Source organism: Peromyscus leucopus, chromosome 5 (genome assembly GCF_004664715.2).
Source record: "Peromyscus leucopus breed LL Stock chromosome 5, UCI_PerLeu_2.1, whole genome shotgun sequence".
NCBI lineage: Eukaryota > Metazoa > Chordata > Mammalia > Rodentia > Cricetidae > Peromyscus > Peromyscus leucopus.
This window is the reverse complement of record NC_051067.1, coordinates 108886504-108907677: the sequence shown is the minus strand read 5'-3', so window position 1 is coordinate 108907677 and position 21174 is coordinate 108886504. Positions and strand designations below refer to the sequence as shown.

The window sequence follows — 21174 nt, the reverse complement described above, 5'->3', positions numbered from 1 at the left end:
GGTGAATATGGGTGCTGTGGAATCTAGGAGAGGGCATTGGAGTTTCTGGAAGCCGGAGTTATACACAGCTGTTATTAAGCCACCTGGTGTAGGTGCTGGTAACTGAATTGGGTCCTCTGCAACTTTTGATTGTTGATTTTAGAAAACAGTGTTGTAGGGCTGGAGAGATGGCTCAGAGTTAAGAGCACTGGCTGTTCTTCCACGAGGTCATGAGTTCAATTCCCAGTAACCACATGGTGGCTCACAACCATCTGTAATGAAGATCTGGTGCCCTCTTCTGACCTGCAGGTGTATAGCAGACAGAACACTGTATACATAATAAATAAATAAATCTTTAAAAAAAGAAAGAAAAGAAAAGAAAGCAGCGTTGTATATGTTGGACAGTCTGACATACTTGTCAGGGGAGGTTGGTCTTTTCCTGACAGATTTTACTCTAACCTCATTAGCTGTTCCAGAGGATCGATAAACTTTCTGTAAAAGTCAGTCTCATGCTTCCAGATCACATGGCACAGCACTCGCTCAGAATTCTCAAGCCACGGTTTCTAAATGTATTGTGGGTATAGACCATTAGTTGCTTCTCGTACGAGGGTTGGACTGGGATGGCTGAAAGAGTGGAGATTTCAGTGAGACTGTGGTGTTACCAGTTGGCTGCCCAGGTAGATGTGAGGTTGGCCGGTACTACTCAGAGCTCTTACATGATGAAAACCATTGCTTTGATCATACAGGCTAAAAGGGTTGATAGCGCACAGGCTGGAGACCTCTGCAGAGAATAGCATTGGCCTTGGCCGCCTGTAAGGTTCTCTTGTTTGGAATTTAAAATTGATTCAACTTAGATCTGTGCTCATCAAGTGAAGGCATGTATAAACAACAGCTGTTTAAAGGAAGCAGGCACTGCCCCACCCCCCACCCTGTGTTTATTTATTATTTTGATGGAGAGTCTGAAGAGGCCTCTGTTGGAAGGGTTAATCTTTGCAGAATCCTGCCTACTTGTATGTGCTTCCACACTGGGGAGACTGACTCTTCCTGTGCGTGTTTTATTTGCAGACAGCCTCGGAACACTCCAACCACCATTGGGATCAGAACTCTGAAGGCAGCTTTCAAAGCTCTGTCCACTGCACAAGACTCAGAGGCGGCTTTTGCAAAACTGGACCAGAAAGATCTGGTACTTCCTAAACTAGCATCCCCATCATCACCAACCCACAAAAAACAAGAGACCCAGGAAAGATGAACATGAAAACTCAGCTCCTGCTGAGGGTGAGGAGGCTCAGAACTGCAGCCCAAGAACAGTCGGATGACGATAAGCAGATTGGTTTTGGAGGAGGACAGCCAGATTACTGAGCCCAGCCCAGGCCTCAACTCCTCCCCGGAGGCCATGTCAGCATCACCATCCAAGTCCAGAGCTCTCAGCCAACCCCTCACAGGGGAGAAGAATCCCAAGTATGAAGACCTTCTTTGTAGCAGTTTTGGGGCTGGTTGGCGGTCCTGGGTTGGGCCTGGTTTCCTTCCGTGAATGAAGTAACCGTCAGCTAAGTTACTCTCCGCCGCCGAGCTTGCTCAGACTGCTAGAAGGAGACTGGCCAGAGTGACAATGTTAGCGGTCCCTGCCAGTCCCCAAGCCCCACTGTAGGCTGACGGCAACTGCCCCGGGCAGGAGTAAGGAGGAGGGCCTCGGAGCCTTCTGCCGGCCACCTGAAGTGCCTTCTTGGTGAAATCTGTCTGAGTTGGGCCTCATTATACTTGATATTTATGGAGAGCAATGAATACTTAGTTTTGTACCTTTTCATAGATGTTTGAGACTCAGCAAAATTCAGTAAAGATTTCCTAATCTTCCATGTTTCTGCCAGCTGCTCGGGGCAGAGTTAGAATATGTTAATTCTATTAATTTTATTCCCCACTGTGACTCCACCCCAGGTTTTGAGTTTGGCCACCTTGTGCCCTGCAGGGACCCACCCTGCAGACACTGGTTTGCTTGCTCCCTGGAACATGCCGTTTGTTTCTCCCTGCTGTACACCCCCTCATTCCCACGGTGGACTGTCCCTCCTCCATCACTGCCTGTCAGAATTCCATTGGTGCTTCGAAGGGCTTTCTGGGCCAAGCACTTCCTGTGTGTCTTCCTGAACCCCCAGCGCCCTCTGAGGTGATGTTAGCCCTATTGTGTAGATGAGGAAGGCTCGAAAAGGAGGTCACACAGCAAACGGGGCTTTTCAGGTTCCTAATCCGTGTGGTGTTGACACAGCAGCCGGGACACAGACATCAGGTGCCTCTCTTGAAGCTCTTAGCTCCTCGGTGAACTCTCCCCCGGCTGGCCCTGCTGTATGTCATCTACCTCACTGATCTCCCAAGGCCATTGCCGTCTCTGTGCGCTGCTGTGTGTTGTGATTGTTTGGAGAACCTGCTCTGATCTACAGTGTGAAGGCCATGGCGTGTGGTGACATGGTTTCCTCCGGACAGATTTGCACTCTATGTACCACTCTCGCCATGAGAAACGAGTCCCTGGCAGACATAGTTAATGGCAGCTCTACATACCTTGTCCTCCTTTGATCATGATCCGTTTATTTCTCAGAGAAGCCCTGTGTAGATACTGCCCCATGAGCAGACGAAGAAACAGGGGCTTTCAGGATGCCAGGAGGATTGTAAACGGGAGTGTGTGGGACAGTTGCAGACATACCCAGCACTGTAGTGTGCCCGGGGTCTGGAGTGTGATGGGTGCTGAGCAGCAAGAGTTGGCAAAACCACCTGCTGCCTGTTTTGTTAATAAAATTTAATGGAACAAAGCCACACCCAGCAGTAGGGCTTGTCCATGGCTGCCTGAAGCGTTCCGGCTGTGGAACTTTGAGTCATGGCAGCCGAGGTGGGAAGACTTGCAGAGCCCCACACACTGTCTAGTGAGCCCAGCTTGAGGAAGGAAGTGCGTGAGGTGCCCTGTGAGCTGGGGGAGAGTTCCTGAGCCTGCTTAGACAAGTCTTGGGTGGACTGCGTCCTGGAGAAGAACGAAGGTTGAGTTGGCCTTGAAGGAGTAGGAAGGTAGCAAGTGCCTTGTCAGAGGACTTCTAGACAGTATTGTAGCTTGTACGTGGGCCTGGGACACCAGGAGACTGCAGCACAGAGCAGCAGCAGGACCGACAGCTGGCCAGGTCTTAAGTTTGTCGTGTCGGGCAGCAGCTTCTCAAACTGCAGGAGTCACATTTAAAGGGTTTTTTTTTTTTTAACGTGTATGTTCCCAGGCCTGGGGGGCACCACTGCAGGGGGCAGGGGAGGGGGTCTGAAGCTGGAGACAGCTACAGATGAACAGGGAGAGTTTGGGGAGACAGGCAGAAGGACCCAGCAGGGAAAGGCAGGGCTCGTGGGAACTGCCTGAAAGGCAAGGCCAAGGCCAGTGTGCCTGGATTTGTCTAGGCCCCACAGCACCTTCGGGATTTGCTAGGAGTTTATTAATCAAGTAAAAGGGACTCTTAGAACTTGTATGTAAGGCATGATACCCCCTAAATGTATGTAGGCCATACATACATTAAGGGTCACGGTTTCCCTTGGAGAGGAGGGAGACACCAAACCCAGCAGCCACAGGCTGTTTGACAAGTCCCTACTAGACAGAGTGCATGAAGTTGTAACTTAGCTGGTGAGGAATATGAGATCCAGAAGTGGCCTGACTTGCCCAGGACCACAGGCCCCCCGACAGCTAGGAAGACTGTGCTCAGCCCCTTCCCCAAGTGAGCAGTGAACAACGGCCATCGGCAGTCGGGCACCACACCGGTGCTTAGGCCTCAGGCAGTCCCCGCTGAAACATCTGTGCAAAGGGAGAGTTCAAGAAAGACAGGTCACTAGCAACTACCTTTGAAAAGGGCAGAGGGCAGAACAGCCGCGCAGGGGAAGTGGTAGCCGCAGGAAGCGAGGTTCAAACTGAGTGTGTCAGGACGGGGAAAGCAGAAAACTTAAAACCGGAGCCTGGTTGTTACCTGCCTCTGTAAATAGCGGTCCGCAGTAAAACTAAAAGGCTTGTGGTACCACTCCGTTTCAAGGAAGTTCCTCTCGAGATCTAATCGGAATTAACAGCACACACTGTCTCCCATTTGTCTCAGCTACTTAGTTAGGTACTTAGGAAAATGACAAGAGGAATTTGGGGGGCCTTGACTGGTTGTGGATGGCCTCAGATTGGCAGAGATGGGGCAGAGGCTTTCTGTGCTGGATCAGTAGGTACAGGTGTCCTCGCGGATGACAGTGTTAGGCTGAGGATGCCGCTTAGCTGGTAATGCTTGCCTATCGTGTGTGAGGCCCTTCATTTGACCCTCAGCACTACATCCAGCCTGGTGGCACGTGCCTGTTGGAGCTTGCGTGGAGGTAGAAGGGTCAGAAGATAAAGGTCTCCTTGATTATACAGCACATTCGAGGCCAGTCTGGGCAACCCTGCCTCAAAGGAAAAAAGAAAGAGATGTGTTTTTACAGTATGAAAGGCCTATAACTCTCCTGAGCAGGGAAGGTACTCCTGGGCAGAGGTAAAGAGGAGCAGAACAGCCTGGGTTGCTGAGGGGTAGCTGTTCTCAACCTGTGGGCCATGACCCCTTCCCAGAGGTCACATGTCAATCATACTTACAGTTCACAACTAGCAAAATTGCAGTTATGAAGTAGTGATGAAATCATTTTATGGTTTGGGGTCACCACAACATGAAGAACTGTATTAAAGGATCAAAGCATTAGATGTAGTGTGTAGTGGTGTGGTGGAGCCGAGGTAGGGAATGGCCTGGATTCATAGAGCATAGAGGAGAATGTGCAGACTGTTGTTGTCTATGTCGTCTGGCATGCGTATTTCAGGCTGGCTTTGAACTTGGGATTCTCACAGCTTAGTCTCCCAAATGCTGTAATTACAGGTATGTGCCACAGTGCCCAGTCGATACGCTTTTGCGATGTTGGATTTAGGAGGAGAAAAAAGGCTAGTGTAACACTGATGCAAGGTATCTTGAGTTTAACTCCAGGAATAGGCAGGGTTACCAAAGTCAGTGTAAATGCAGTAGAGCGTGGCCCTGAAGGAGAGGCTGGAGTTTGCACCTCTAAGTCAGAGAAATGCTGAGACCTTTAAAGGACCCCGAGTGACTGGGTATGTCGAGGCATGCCTGTAATCCCAGCACTCAGAAGGGAGAGGTGGGAGGATTGAGCTCAGGGCCAGCATGTGCTTAGAGTATAGTCCTATCTAAAAACATCAGAAAAAGAAAACTAAACAAATGAGGAAATGAAAGCGATTTGGAGGGAGATGGCGATATGGTGTACTTTACTCGGTGCCCAGTTTGAGGCGTGGCTCTGCAGCCTGGGAGGTGTTCATGTGTGGAGATGCCTGGCGGGCCGAGGAGGAATGGTAGCGAATTTGAGCATTGTGTGGTGTGAATCCTGAGTGAGCACTGAAGGACTGAGGTCAGAGCTCGTGAAAGGGGTCTCTCATGCTTATTATCTTCATTGCTCTCCCCTAGAGTGTCCAAAGACAAGTGGAACGGCCCTAACGGGCTTGAAGAAAAAGAAATTTGGGTGGAAGAGGACCAGCTGTTTGAAGTTCGGGGTAAGTCCCAGACTTCCCTTGCCCTCTTGCAAATGTCTGCTGGTGTGCGATACATGTATCTGTTACGTTCGTGTTCCAGGGCCTCTGTCCCATTACCTGGTCTCATTTTGAGTCATCAGGGGTCAGATTGTGTTTGTTTTGTTGCAGCAGGGTCTTGCAGTGGAGCCCAAGCTGGTCTCAATTCAGGATCTTCCTGCCTCAGCCTCCCAGCTGCTGGGATCACGGCATGTAGCCGCATTTGGCTCCCTGTATTTTTTTTTTCCCTTGGCAGGGTATTGGTGAGACAGGGTCTCATGTAGTCCAGTATGTCCTTGGACTTCCTGGGTAGCAGCTGAAGATGGTCTTGAACTTCCAGCCTTCATGCCCCTGCTTCCAAAGTGCTGGGATTATGGTCATCCATTATCACACCTGGTTTTTTCTGTTTGTTTAATTTGGAGGGCCTCACTGTGTAGTCCTGGCTGGGCTTAAACTCTGTGTAGACTAGACTAACCTCAAACTCACAGTTCCATGCACCTGCCTGTCTCCTGAGTGCTAGGTCTCCTGCATTAAATTTTTTTAATTCCATTTTACTTATTTATTTTTTGTGTGGGTGGGGAGGTGGCATGTGGGAGTCAGGACAACTTGCAGGGGTCTGTTCTCTCCTACCCTGTAAGTCCCTGAGATCAAATTCAGGTCATCAGCAGGTGCCTTTACCTGCCGAGCCATTTCCCTGGCCTCTGTATTTCTTAAAATAAGTCTCTGGTGTGTGGGCTGAGCTACATCCCCAGTCCAAGTGAAAAGAAAAGATGTCTGACCAGTTTCTGTGCATACATGTATGGGGTAGGAGAATTTACTTTATGTAATTACATCTGAAGCTCTCAGCGTTTGTTTTAGAGTCTTCCCCACTACGTATTTTACATTCTAACAGAAATAGCTGAATGCTAACCTTCATTTGGAGGATTGTAAAGACTTGTAATAGCGACAGTAATTCTTTCCCAGGGCCAAAGGTCGGCCTTAATAAGTATCTCCATAGGGCCAGCAAGATGACTCTGGGTAAAGGCACCGGCTGCCACGTCAGTTGAGCCAAGTTCAATCCTCAGACCCTACATGGTGGAAAGAGAGCAGCAGCTCTCAACTTGATCTCTGTTCTCCACGCTCTTGCTTTACTGTGAGTGCACCACACACAAAGACATACAAAGTGAAAAGATTTTTTAAAATTTCATTAAAAAAAAAAGTTTTAAAGTTCCTTCATAGAGACTGGGCATGGCTGATATGTGCTTTAATGTGAGCACTCCTGTGGCAGAGACAGGAGGTTCTCTGAGTTGGGGCCAGCTAGGACTACACAGTGAGGCTGTTTCAGTGGGGTGAAAAAGAAGAAAAAAACAAACTACATTTATTTTAGCCGGGCGGTGGTGGTGCACACCTTTAATCCCAGCACTCAGGCGGCAGAGGCAGGCCGATCTGTGAGACTCAGCCAAGGATACACGGAGAAACCCTGTCTCAAAAAACCAAAAACATTTGTACACACACATGCTGTGGATTGTGTGAGGGTCAGAGGACAGCTTGAGGGAGTCAGCTTTCTTCATCCTCCATGTGGGTCCTGGGGATTGAACTCAGGTCGTCAGACTTGGCCACACACACACTCTTACCTACTGAGCCATCTTGCCAGCTCCCAAGGAATTTAAGTTCTCAGCAGAAAACAGTGAAGTGATGATATTTCAAAGCAGTAGTTGTCAAGGGGTTGTAACTCAGGGAGTATATACAGCCGTGTATATATGCACATATGTGGTAAACCTTTGTAAGATTGTATTTTTAATTATGTATGTGTGTATGGGCGTGTGCATGTGACTTCAGTGCCCACAGAATCCAGAAGAGGGTGTCGGATCCCCAGAGTTGGAGTTACAAATTATTGAGAGCCACTTGGGGCGGGTACTAGAAACCAAACTTGGGTCTTCTCAAAGAGCTGAGCCATCTCCCCAGCCCTAAATTTGTATTTTGATATTTTGGCCATGGAATTTAGCCTCTTGTGCATGCTAGACAAACACACTACCACTGAGCTATGTCTCAGCCCTTTACTAAACTTTTTTTTTCAAGATGATTTCTCTGTGTAGCCCTGGCTGTCCTGGAACTCACTCTGTAGACCAGGCTGCCTTGAACTCAGAGATCCACCTGCCCTGCCTCCTAAATGCTGCAATTAAAGGTGTGTGCCACCACTGCCCAGTTCCAATAAATTTTGATTAATAACAGACTTCAAACTCTTTACCAAAACCATTATTTTCTCCCCCCCGCCCCCTGCCCCAGCTGAGGACCGAACCCAGGGCCTAGCGCTTGCCTAGCAAGCACACTGCCACTGAGCTAAATCCCCAACCCCCAAAACCATTATTTTCTAAAACCACTGAGGGACTATCACACTTAAAAGTTTGATATAGGCCAGGAGGTGGTGGTGCACTCCTTTAATCCCAGCATTGGGGAGGCAGAAGCAGGTGGATCTCTGAGTTCAAGGCCAGCCTGGTCTACAGAGTGAGTTCCAGGACAGCCAGGGCTACACAGTAAAACTCTGTCTCAAAAACACCTTAAAACAAACAGCTTTTGCAAGTCTGTTTGTAAAACACTTCTTTGTACAGATTCTCAGAACCTGAAGTGACTGCAAATAAAAAACAGAAGAAATTACTCTTTCATGATGTCCTTTGAATTCTCAGCGTCAGTGAAATTTGTTTTGTTCTGGTTTTGCCATTCTGGAGATCAAACTCCATCTTATTCAAGCTGGGCAGTCACTCTAGCACAGAGCTGCCTCCCCAGCCTTCAGTGCCTGTGGAATTGAAATCAAGTTTTCCCTTTGGGGATGTTCTGTTTCCTTCATGTGAACTCTAAACTGAGTGTGCTTTTCATGTTTTCCAACAGCGCCAGATGAAGACAAGTCAGCCTCTTTAACAAGAAAGCAGGTAGGTAGAAACTTGTTTAAACTTGGTGTGTGTGGATGTTTTGCCTACGTGTAAGATTTTATTTTTAATTATATGTGTGTGCGTGCTTGTGCATGTGACCGCAGTGCCTGTGGAATCTAGATGAGGGTGTCAGATTCCCCTAGAGTTGGAGTTGCAAATGACCGATAGCTACCTGATGATGGTGCTGGAAGCCAAAATTGGTGTATCTTTGTACCATGTGTGTGCCTGGTGTCTGCAGAGGCCAGAGAGGGCATCAGATCACCAGAAATTGGAGTTACATTATAGATGGTTTTGAGCTATGATGTGGCTGCTGGGAATGGAACCAGGTCCTCTGGAAGGCCAGCCAGTGCTGTGCCATCTCTCCAGCCCTTAAGACTCTTTTCTGATGGGAACAGGTAAAATAAGTTTCCCTTCTCAGGCCAAGATGACCCGTATACCTGGTAAAAAGACCTCTTAAGACAGTTCAAACTAAGGTCAACAGTGGGTTTGTTGTTTGGTTTTTGGTACTGGGGATTAAGCCCTCGCACATGCTTGGTGAGCACTGTGCCCCTGAGCTGCTGTACCCTAGTCCTTTACTTTTCTCATTTTTAAATTTCAGTGTTTTTTAGTGTTTTAGCTTTTTTTTTTTTCTGTGTGTGAGTGTTTTGCCTGCATGTATGGCTGTGTACCATGTGTGTACAGTACCCCAGGAAGCCAGAAAAGGAATCTGATCTCCTGAAATTGGAGTTTACAGATGACTGTGATCCACCATACAAATGCAGGGTCCTCTGCAAGGGCATCAAGTGCTCATGACCACTGAGCATCTCTCCAGCCCCCCAGCAGTGATTATCAATAAAGAATGACATGTCAGAACATTGATGATTGCTAGTTATCCAGACCCACAATGTTTGGTTTGGTTTTTAGACCACATCTGTCTCTTTAGCTCTGGCTGTCCTTGCAAAAGAGATCTGCCTGCCTCTGCCTCCCAAATGCTGGGACTAAAGGTGTGCGCCATCATTGCCCGGCTCATACTGTGTTATTGGGTTCCGAGTATTCTCGTAGGATTTTTTGCTTTGATTACCTCATCAATATGTGGGAAAGAGGTAAGTGACAAGTCTTGACAGGTTTTATGTTTCCTTTTGCAGAAGTGGACCATAGAAGAAAGCGAGTGGGTGAAGGCCGGAGTGCAGAAGTATGGGGAAGGAAACTGGGTTGCCATTTCCAAAAGTTACCCCTTTATTAACCGAACAGCTGTGATGATCAAAGATCGTTGGCGGACCATGAAAAAACTTGGCATGAACTGAAAAGGAATGCCTCTCATTTCCACAGGATTCACAAGAACATGGTTCTGAATAGTCGTTGCTGATGCTCTGATGTCTCTTTCAGAAGCTGGACTGAGATGAGAATTGTGGGCAGCCTTTCTGTCCAGGGAGGTCCCATGTACACTCCCATCACTGTTGGAGATCATGGAGCTGAGAAGCAAAGCCAAGTCTACCCATGTCTGCAGCAGAGGCAACAGGCACCCAGCTTGTACAGTGCAGAATATCATTAGCGTTCGTTCCCCTTAGTGGTTTGCTTCGATTTGAATCCCCAGTAATCCATAGAACCTTCTCCTGAGAAATGATGGAATCCATTAGGAGTACTTATGATCCCATGACCTGTTCAAACCAGCAGTGTGAGCATTATCTGGAATGAACTTAATCCGTGTTGAGTTTTGGCCTCCTGACTCGAGAACAAAGGGACTCTGTGTGTTGAGAGGTCAGTCCTCATGGAACCGATTCCTTTGAAAACTGTTTAACCACTTGCATCATCAACCCTGGACCTGACTGCCTGGGCATCCGCTGCTAACGTGTGCTGGGCTACATGGCAGGTTTATCCTCCACACTTCTCATGTGGTTACAAGTGTGTGTTTTGGTAAAGTGGTGATTGTAGATAAGCTTAGCTCCCCACCCCCATCCACCTCCCCCTCAGAGCCCTTCCTTATGCTGAACTTTTAAAGCTTAAGAACCAGTCCTGGTTGAATCCAATGCCTAACTCACCCTCTGTGAAGTGGTTGCTCCCACACTTCCCTGGTCGTGCTGTGGTCGTGTCTTGCACCGGAATCCAACACCCTTCCCTTTTGTACAGTGTTGTGCTTGCTGTCTTTCAGACACCCTTAAAACTGTCTTTTTAGCAAAACAAAAAACAAAAAAATTCAGTAAAGTGTTTTCTGTAATCTTTTTTTAACTATGAGAATGAATTGTTCCTACTGTAGCGTTCTTCATTAAAGTCTTGCTTCTCAAGCTTCCGGAGCTGGTTAATTGTAATGCACCATGTACTCAGGTGTGGGCAGTGGAGTCTACAGGCCGCCTCACCTCCTGAGCTGCTGTGAAGCCACTCCAGTCCTTGGATGCCCTGTCACACAGGCTGTGGCTGTCTCTTCTCTATGTGTCCCTTCCTCGAAGGATCACTTATCTAGGGACTAAACAGTCCTTACTTCCTGTCTTCTGAGTGAGTGCTAGGCAGGTTTAGAGATGTGTGGAAGTTTCCATTAAGTCTTTAACCTAACTGAAGTGTGGAAAGTGCGGGTTCAGAACCTGTCGCTGTGTGTGTGGCCCTCTTAACCAGCCAACACATGAAGCCACAGGGAAGTGAGACCCGCAGCTGCTCAGTGCTGTGCCTCCCTCCATCCCTGATTAGAGTCACGACCTTGCCCTCAAATCCTGCCCTTAGAGGCTCTTTCCAGGGAGACTGGTGAATTCTCAGTTAGCATTTGTCGTGTTTCCACAGGACTTCACTGTTTATACAGGGCTCCCGAAACAACTTTGCTTTCCTCTCTTCTGAACTATAGAATTTTCTATGGGTGCTGCTTGTAACATAAGTGATGTTAAGACCACGCTGGCAGTGGAACTTGACAGAGAAATCTGTGTCCCTGTAGAATGAGGTAGTCCCAGGCTCCCCTGCCTTACAAACTGCCCCCAGAGCAACCAGGCCTCCCAGATGGTGAGATGGTTGCTGTGGCTTCAGTGGAACTGAAGTCTGTTGTCTGCTTGCTAATACTTGGGGCCAGTGGAATGAATTCTGGGAAATTCTTAGTTTAAAGGTGCCAATACAGTGTATTTTGTTTTTGTTTCCTGGAACTCGATCTGAAGACCAGACTGGCCTTGACCTCACAGAGATCTGTCTGCCTCTGCCTCCCCAGTGCTGGGATTAAAGGTGTCCCACCGCCTGGCAGAGTGTTTTTTAAATGCTTTAAATGCTGCTGCTGCTCCTCCTCCTCCTCCTCCTCCCTTTGTTCTAGAGCAAGGCAACTTCCCAGTAGTGTCCCTACTGAAGATGATCCCCCTTCTCTGTAGTTTTTTAATTTCTGTATTAGTTACTTTTCCGTTGCTGGAAAACACCATGACCAAGGCAACTTACAGAAGAAAGAGTTTATTTGGGCTTAGGGTTCTAGAGGTATAAAGAATCCATCATGAAAAAAAAAGAATCCATCATGACCAGGCAGCTGTGGCACACGCCTTTAATTCCAGCACTGGCATGGAGAGGCAGGCGGATCTCTGAGTTCCCGGCCAGCCTGGGCTACAGAGTGAGTTCCAGGCCAGCCTGGTCTACAGAGTGAGTTGAGCTCCAGGACAGGCAGGGGTGCACAGAGAAACCTGTCTCAAAAAACCAAACAGTCCATCCCGGCAGGCAGGCATTGCAGCAAAGAGCAGGCATGGCTTCTGGAGCAGAAGCTAAGGGCTCACATCCTGAAAAACAATGCACCAAGCAGAGAGCCGGGCATAATCCTTTAGTCCCAGCACTCGGGAGGCAGAGGCAGGCAGATCTCTGAGTTCAAGACCAGCCTGGTCTACAGAGTGAGTTCCAGGGTAGACCCAGTTTCAAAAAGAAAAAAAGAAACCTAGGAGAGGTTCATTGCTAGTGACATGCTTCCTCCAGCAAGGCCACACCACCTCATAAGCCTCCCCAAACAGTGCCACCAACTGGGAACCAAGTATTCAAATGCCCAGGACTATCAGGGGGACGTTTACTGCTCACACCACCACCTGAAATAAAAACATTAAGAAGCCCAGAGGTACCCATCTAAAGTTCCAGGACTTGGGATGTGGAGGCAGCAGAATCATAAATGGTAGGCCATCCTGGGCTACACTGTGAGATCCTATTTCACCTGCCCCCATGTTACAGATGTCAGAATTTGGGACCCAACAGCTTGAGAAACTGTCTTGGAACATAAGGAAGGACTCCAGCTATGCCAACTATTTCTGTGGGACCATGAGCTATTCAGGTTTGCGTCACTGTCCTCAACTCGAATATAGTAGATGACAGTATCTCCCTGGAGTGCTATTGTGAGGATGAAAGAAAATGATGGTGAAGTTTTGAGCTCAGTGCCTGTCACAGAGTCAGTGGGTGTTGAAGCCATGAATAGGAGACTGAAGACTGGGATATATGACAGTTTTAAGATTGGAATATATAATGGTATTCAAGTGGATGTTGGACAGCCTTTCCCTCCCTGTGGGTGCTGAAGAAGTCATGAAAAAAAGAAGAGAAGGAAGATTTAAACAATATCTTTCAGAGGGTTTTAGAGAGCTTTAGATATAGACCAGTAGGTGGAAATCAGCAGGAGAGGCTCGGCAGAGGGTAGACCACCTTCCTGTTCACTGTCTTAAGTCTGGGTTTCTAGTACTGTGATAAACACCATGACCAAGAGCAACTTGGGGAGGAAAGAGTTTGTTTGGCTTATGCTTCCACATCACTGTTCATCTTCAGAGGAAGTCAGGACAGGAACTCACACAGGGCAGGAATCTGGAGGCAGGAGCTGATGCAGAGGCTGTGGAGGAGTGCTTCTTAGTGGCTTTCTCTCTCTCTCTCTCTCTTTTTTTTTTTTAGCTTGTGTCAAGTTGACATAAAACTAGCCAACACTTCTTCATATATGAAAACTTTTATGTAGCTGGGCTTGGTAACATGCCTTTAATCTCAGTACTCAGGAGCAGGCAGATCTTGGAGTTCAAGACTAGTTTAGGGGCTAAAGAGAGCAGTGGTTAAGAGCACTGGCTGCTCTTTTGGAGTTCCTAGGTGCAGGAATTGAACCCACATGGAGGCTCACAACCTTCTATGACTGTAGCCCATGGGATCCAATGCCCTCTTCTGGTGTGCAGTAATCCTCAGTCTAACAAGAGTGAGTTCCTGTCTCCTCACACCTTATATACCTTTCTCTGCCCAGACATCACTTTCTTGGATTAAAGGCTTGTGTGCTTCCCAATACTACGATTAAAGGTGTGCACCACCACAGCCTGGCTCTGTTTCTAGTGTAGCCTTGAAGTTACACAGATCCAGACGGATCCATCCACCACCACACCACCACCACCACCACCCCTCCCCCCCCACCCCCCACCCCACCCCCACCCCCCACCCCCCCCCAGTGAAAGGATTAAGGGTGTGTGCCACCACTGCCTGACCTCTGTGTCTAATCTAGTGATCTAGTGGCTGGCTCTGTCCTCTGATCCTCAGGCAAGTTTATTAGGGTACACAGTATATCACCACATACATGTAGACACAACACCCATATACATAAACCCCTTTAAAAAACAGTCTAGTCTACATAGGACACCCATGCACCCCATCTTATCCCCAAAAAAAGTGAGAAAAATACCTTTTGTATGCATACAAGTGCTGTGCTTCGCTCTAGCCACAAAATCTGTTGGCCAGATGCTACCCTGGTGTTGAATAACCAGGGTAAGTAAGTGGCACCTAGCCATTTGATATAAGAGAAACCTCACCTTGGCCAGCTTTTGTCAGTATGCGCAATGGCTATAAATTAACTTGCCACACATTTAATCTACAATAGGCAAGAACTGAGAAAACAGCACAAAGAATGGATGGAAACCTCTCTTCTGATACAGTGCTTTTCTAGAACCCATTAACTAGATCCAGCAAGGCACTTTCTTGAGGTGAAAGCAAAATCTATCTGTGAGCCAAGGTGGGGGGCAGAGGGGAAGGCAGACACAGCACCTGTATTGCAGAGTATCTCTGATGGCCCTGAAATTGGTGCTAACTGTGACTCGTGGGGTTAATGATTAGCCAGATGCGGTCTAATCTTCCCACAGGACTGTGAGCGGTCACCTGTAGAAGAAGTCACAGAAAGCAGCATGTTCCCTTTGCTCCTTGTGGCTAGGCTGATGGTTCTGAGCCTAGTGACTTCTAAGAGCCAGGCAACAGGCCCTCTAACTGGCTCTGAGGACCAACCACTCTTCCGTGAAGCTGAACAACATGACTTTGCCATCATGATCCAACCAGGAGACACAGAATGTTTCTGGCAATTTGCTGAACGGATGGGTTACTTCTACTTCAGCTATGAGGTGCGTGGAGGCCTCTGGCCATCCCTTTGATAAAGTGAGTCAGGTTTTCGATGGAGCCAAGGCCTGGTTATCTATGATGCTGTGGTTGTCGCTTGTGAACTGCAGTTAGAGGGCAACTCTGGATGAGAGTTGGAGGCTTTAGCATATGAGTTGGGGCTCAAGCATATGGGTCGGTCTAGACCTGGCGACTACAGAAGTGTGCTCAAATCCAAGGGGCAACACCATGCTTCTTCAGGAGAGGCAGTCTCCACCTTTCCTCTGATCTGAGGTGACAGGAGAGCCAATACCTTCTAAAATAGTTACCTATGCAGCACAGAGTTAGATGGAAAAGTCACATAATAGATTTCAAATGAAACCACTTCAGTCAATGGGATAGGGGCCACGTCAGTTCTTCCTGCCTCTGTTAACCCCAGCAAACTGGAGAAAAACCAGCTCAAAGCTTGTCTATGCAATCAGACAACTCTAGTTCGTTTTTTGTTTTTAAGGTTTATTTATTTATTTATTTTATGTATGAGTGCTCTATCTGCATGTACGCCTTTATGCCAGGAAACGGCATCAGATCTCATTATAGATGGTTGTGAGCCACCATGTGGTTCCTGGGAATTAAACTCAGGACCTCTGGAAGAGCAGCTAAGTGCTCTCAGCCACTGAGCCACCTATTTCTTTTAGGAAGGTACCTATCCCTCGGGCAAGTACACCCAAAGAGGTTAATGCCATCTGAAGATTCTGAGGTTAATATTAAAGACAGAGGTACTTTCTTTCTTTTTTCTTTTTTTAAGTTATGGAGGCTCTCAGGGGAGACACGGTCTCATGTAGCCCTGGATACAGCAAGGAGGTGGCCTCACACTTGAGATACAGCCAAGGATGACCCTGAACTGGTGATCTCCCTCCTCCCCCTTCCAGGTGCTAGGACTACAGACGCACACCAGCAGGCTTCAGTTCACACCCAGGACCTTGTGTACACTAGGCAGGTACTGCGCTGAGCTGTGAACTGTCTCTCCTCTGTTTTTATCTTAGAAACCTTTTGGCTTTTTTCTTTTCTTTTTAATTTTTTGAGATAGGATCTCAATATGTGGGCCTTACTGGGTGAGACTATGCAAGGTTCCTGTGTTTACCAAAGTATGTGCCACCATACCCAGCCATGACTTTCTAATATTGATTTACATAGTAGTAAGCTATATTGCTCTTACTCCACTAAAATTAACTTACTCTTTTTTTTTTAAATTTATTTTTATTTTTTGTTTTTTTGAGACAGGGTTTCTCTGTGTAGCTTTGCGCCTTTCCTGGATCTCACTCTGTAGCCCAGGCTGACCTCAAACTCACAAAGATCCGCCTGCCTCTGCCTCCCAAGTGCTGGGATTAAAGGAGTGCGCCACCACCCAGCTTATTTTTTTATTTTTCAAAACATGATTTCTCTGTGTAGCTCTGGCTGTCCTGGAATTGGCTCTACAGGCTGGCCAATTCAACTCAAGAGATCTGCCTGCCTCTGCCTCCCGAGTGCTGAGATCAAAGGTGTGCATCACCACATCCAGCCTAATTTACCAGTCATTCTTTTTTTTTTTTTTTTTTTTTTTTTTTGAGACGGGGTTTCTCTGTGTAGCTTTGCGCCTTTCCTTGAACTCACTCTATAGCCCAGGCTAGCCTCTAACTCACAGAGATCTGCCTGGCTCTGCCCCCAAAGTGCTGGGATTTAAAGGCGTGCGTCGTTGTTGTCGTCGTTGCCGCTGCTGCCGCCGCCACCACCCGGCTCCTAATTTACTAGTCTTTTATGGTTTATGTTTTACTAGACCAGAACTGCTACTGAGCTTACTGTGGACAAGTGTCCAGAAGTGCTGCTTGCTTTGGGTAGGGGACTCTCACACAGCAAACACCCAAATCTAGGTCACCCCAGGGAGATCAACCACCCCAGTATCAGCCAGGAACCCCACAGGCAGCTGCATATGGCACTGAGCCATCCATACCTGTGTGGCAGGAGAGCTGGTTTCTTCCTTATCAGGGGGATGGTTTGGGTGACTCTATCCTACAATCTGTGTGTGACACTGAAGAACGCTCAGTGTTGATGTGACTCCACAGCACCATCGTGGTGGAAACTAAAAGAGCCACCTGTTCTGAGCTTCCAGACGAGGGCTGGGAGGGTGGACCCACCACACGGACTGCTGTGCTGATGCCGTGGGTGTGCCAGGCTTACCACGTTGCTGGTGTCTGAGTGACGTAGTAGGGGCCTTTTCTTTCTTTTTTAAATGGTGATGGAAGGTTCAGCTCATTCTCGGGATGTCACAGGACCGCCACATTGCAGTCACGGCACATACTCCACAGGGTTTCCTTATTGACACTTCCCAGGATGTTCGGGGCCAGATTAACTTCGCTACACAAGAGACAGGTCTGTATTCATTCGCAAGGCTATGATAATAATCGTTAAGTTTCTATGAAACTGGATATAAGAGCCGGGCAGTGGTGGCCCACACCTTTGATCACAACACTCAGGAGGCACAGACGGGAGGGAGATCTCTGTGAGTTCGAGGCCAGCCTGATGTACAAAGTGAGTTCCAGGACAGCCAGAACTGTTACACAGAGAAACCCTGTCCCAAAAAAAGCAAAACAAAACAAAAATAATAAATAATGAAATAAAATAAAAAAAAAAGAAAGAAACTTCAAACTTTCAGTCACCTAGCAGAACACTTTGTAGGGAATTACTCGTTAGGACACTTTTGTTCATAATGTGTCAATTTCTCCCAGGTTTCTTTCTTTTCTTTCTTTCTTTTTTTTTTTTTTTTGAGCTGAGGATCGAACCCAGGCCTTGCGCTTGCTAGGCAAGTGCTCTACCACTGAGCTAAATTCCCAACCCTTCTTTTGTTTTGCTTTTTAAGACAGGGTTTCTCTGTGTAGTCCTGGCTGTCCTGGAACTCACTTTGTAGACCAGGCTGGCCTCAAAACTCATAGATTCACCTGCATCTGCCTCCCCAATACTGGGATTAAAGGAGTGCACCACCACTACCGCCCAGCAATTTTTCCTAGTTTCAAGTTCAAGATGTCACCCTCCAGTTCTCATAGCCTACAAGGAATAGGCAAAGACACAATGCTTTCAACTTCAACACATACCTGGGGTGACCCACAGAGGTCTGTAGTCTCAGCACTCAGGAGGCAGAGGCAGGCAGATCCCTGTAAGATCGAGGCCAGCCTGGTTTGAGTTCTATTGCTGTGGCAAAATACCATGACCAAGGCAACTCGTAGAAAGCATTTAACTGGGGACTTCCTTACAGTTTTAGAGGGTGTGTCTGTGACCACCGTGGTGGGGAGGAAGGCGGTGGACAGACAGGCATGGTGCTGGAGCAGTAGCTGAGAGCTTACATCTGACCCACAACCATGAGGCAGAGACTGGGCCTGGTACTGCTTTTGAAACCTCAAAGCCCACCCACAGTGACATACCTCCTCCAGCAAGGCCACACCTCCTAATCCTTCCCAAATAGTTCTCCCAGCTGGGGATCAAGCATTTAAATATAGGAGCCTGTGGGGTCATCCTCATTCAATCCACCACACTTGTCTGCATAACTAAACATTGAAACCCTATCTCAACACAAAACAAAACCAATTAGTGTTGGAAGAGGAAAAACATTTTGTTGTTGTTGTTGTTGTTTTTTCTTTTCTGGAGGTAGGGTTTCTCTGTGTAGCTTTTTGCCTTTCCTGGAACTCACTTGGTAGCTCAGGCTGGCCTCGAACTCACAGAGATCCGCTTGGCTCTGTCTTCCGAGTGCTGGGATTAAAGGCATGTGCCACCACTGCCCAGCTAGGAAAAACATTTTTGTATCCAGTACAGGAGTTATCATTTAACAAAATGTAATTATAAGTAATTACTGTTAAGAACAGTGCCCTTTGTGTCAAAATAGTTCTATTACTTCCTAAACAGGTGCTACTGTAGTTATTTTGAAACCAAGGAACAAACTAGAGGTGGTAGTGAATGACTATCATCCCAGTGTTTCAAAGGCTGAGGCATGAGAATTCTGGGTTCAAGGCCAGACTGAGCTACATAGTGAGACCCTGCATCAAATTAAAAAATAAAACAAGCCACGCAGTGGTAGCAAATGCCTTTAATCCCAGCATTTGGGAGGCAGAGGCAGGTGGGTCTCTGTGAGTTCAAGGTCAGTCTGGTCTACAGAGTAAGTTCCAGGACAGCGAGAACTACACAGAGAAACCCTGTCTTGAACCACACACACACACACACAAAACAAACAAACAAACAAATAAATAAAACAAACTGGTGAACAGCTGTCTAGGGGAACCTTAAGACAGGGTGGGACACCTAAAACATGGTAATAAGATCTAGGAATTCCCACAGGTTACTATCAACTTTGTCTAAAAAATGAGCACAATCGCTTCAGTTCTATACAAGTATATCTCAACTTTGGAGTCTTCTATGAAGGACCTGAAATGGATCACAAACAGAACCAAAGGAAACAGCTGAACGACACTCTGGATGCCATTGAGGTAATCTTGTGTTCTGTAAACCTAAATCTTATTGGAACAGAGCCACATTCGCTTGACAGTTACACATCATTTATGCTTTTGGGCTATAATGGAAAAATTTAGTACTTTCAAGACACATCTCGCCAGAGGTATTTCTTTATAAGCCTAACAGTTTGTAGGGAGAAGACATCAGTTAGGAGGGTAATGACAGTCTGAGCATACATCTTTTTTTTTTTTTTTTTTTTAATAATTTATCTATCTTTGTGTGCATTGGTGTTTTGCTTGCATGTATGTCTGTGTGAGGGTGTCAGATCTTGGAATTACAGACAGTTGTTAGCTGCTATATGGGTGCTGGGAATTGAACCCAGGTCCTCTGGAAGAGTAGTCGGTGTTCTTAACTGCTGAGCCATCTCTCCAGCCCCGAACGTACATCTTTTTTTTTTTTTTTTTTTAAGAGTTATTTATTTATTTGCGTATACAGCATATATACAGCATATGTGACTGCAGGCCAGAAGAGGGCACCAGATCTCATTACAGGTGGTTGTGAGCCACCATGTGGTTGCTGGGAATTGAACTCGGGACCTCTGGAAGAGCAGTCAGTGCTCTTAACCTCTGAGCCATCTCTCCAGCCCCCCCTCGAACGTACATCTTAATCTATTGTTCTACAACTATTTCTGGCACCAATAGGGACTTATACTCGTAACCTCAACAGAGCAGATCAGGAATTCAAAGCTATCCTTGGCTACACAGAGTCTGAGCTCAATAAGAACGTTTACCTCAAATGTGCAAGGCTGTGTTTAGGGTGCTGAGTTTTCTGGGTAGTAGGCAATCCTTCTTACTACTGAGGTACATCCCAAGCCCCCACCCACACCTCCCAACTTTAAAACTACCCCAGCAAAGTTTTGCAAATACAGCCAAAGTACCATTTTTTTTTTTTCTTTCGGTTTTTTTCAAGACAGGGTTTCTCTGTGTAACAGCTCTGGCTATCCTGGATCTGGCCTTGAACTTACAGAGATCCACCTGCCTCTGCCTCCCAAGTGCTGGGATTAAAGGAGTGTGTTCTTTATTATCAACTGCTCTGGCGCTATGGATGTCAGAATCATGAGTAATAGGACTTGGGAACTTAGTGCAAGGGAGGCCTGGCCGGCAGCCAACGCAGCTTTCCTCTTTCCCACAGCACAGTACACGGAAGGTACAGAACAATGTTTTCCACATGTGGCGCTACTACAACTTTGCCAGGATGAGGAAAGTGGCTGATTTTTTCCTTCTCCAGTCCAACTACACCTATGTGAACTGGTGGTCCGCAGCTCAGAGCCTTGCCATTGTTCTTTCTGGGGTCCTTCAGCTGTATTTCCTGAAACGCCTTTTCACTGTCTCAACTACTAACACAAAGCCAAGATGCTAATACACAGCATCTTCACCAAAGCTTTGATCAAATCAGCTTTTTTTGGGGGGGTGGGGGTGGAAGTCAATTTAAATCCTATTTGTGTTCATCAATAAATGCAAATGGCAATAATAAAAAGAGTGCTGATGCTGATTATTCTAAAATATGTATTAAGTGCTAAACTAAAATACCATTTTTTGAGACAGGGTTTCAACATGTAGCCTTGGCTAGCCTAGAACTTGCTGTGTAGATCCAGCTGGCCTCAAACTCCAGAGATTCACTGCCTCTGCCTCCCCACTGCTGCCAAGGTGTGTACTACCACCCCCCACCCCCCGGCCTAAAATACCATTCTCTCCACAACTGTCCCTTCCCTCACGGACTCCACTTAGAAGATAACAGAGGAGCCTGGAAGGGGGTTCTGAAGATGTAGCCCAGTTCCCGAGTACCCGCCTTGCCTGCAGCAGCTTTGCCTTTGATCCTTAGCACCCCCACATCAATCAGAGTGGTAGCACACAGGTCTGAACCCGAGCACTCCAGAGGTGGAAGCACTAA

General features: G+C 47.1%; 2 protein-coding genes across 2 annotated transcripts in view; both read left to right on the top strand.

Annotated features, from left to right (window-relative positions):
- Positions 1-10724, top strand: part of Terf2 (telomeric repeat binding factor 2) — a 34409-nt gene extending 23685 nt beyond the window's left edge. The window contains 2 exon segments of the mRNA XM_037206251.1: positions 8423-8463; positions 9588-10724. Coding sequence (XP_037062146.1) covers positions 8423-8463; positions 9588-9746 — 200 coding nt within the window. The 3' untranslated portion in view covers positions 9747-10724.
- Positions 10725-14213: 3489 nt separating this feature from the next.
- Positions 14214-20693, top strand: Tmed6 (transmembrane p24 trafficking protein 6). The gene is made up of 4 exons (XM_028857748.2): positions 14214-14777; positions 17031-17157; positions 19111-19259; positions 20416-20693. Exons 1-4 carry the CDS (start codon positions 14568-14570, stop codon positions 20641-20643), a joined length of 714 nt encoding a protein of 237 aa, XP_028713581.1. The 5' UTR covers positions 14214-14567; the 3' UTR covers positions 20644-20693.
- Positions 20694-21174: the final 481 nt, after the last annotated feature.

Bases quoted from the DNA above. Each gene is read 5' to 3' on its own strand.
- Tmed6 (XM_028857748.2), top strand. From the start codon at position 14,568: ATGTTCCCTTTGCTCCTTGTGGCTAGGCTGATGGTTCTGAGCCTAGTG. The intron at 14,778-17,030 runs GTGCGTGGAGGC...TGGTGATGGAAG, and splicing joins ACTTCTACTTCAGCTATGAG to GTTCAGCTCATTCTCGGGAT. The intron at 17,158-19,110 runs GTCTGTATTCAT...GAATTCCCACAG, and splicing joins CTTCGCTACACAAGAGACAG to GTTACTATCAACTTTGTCTA.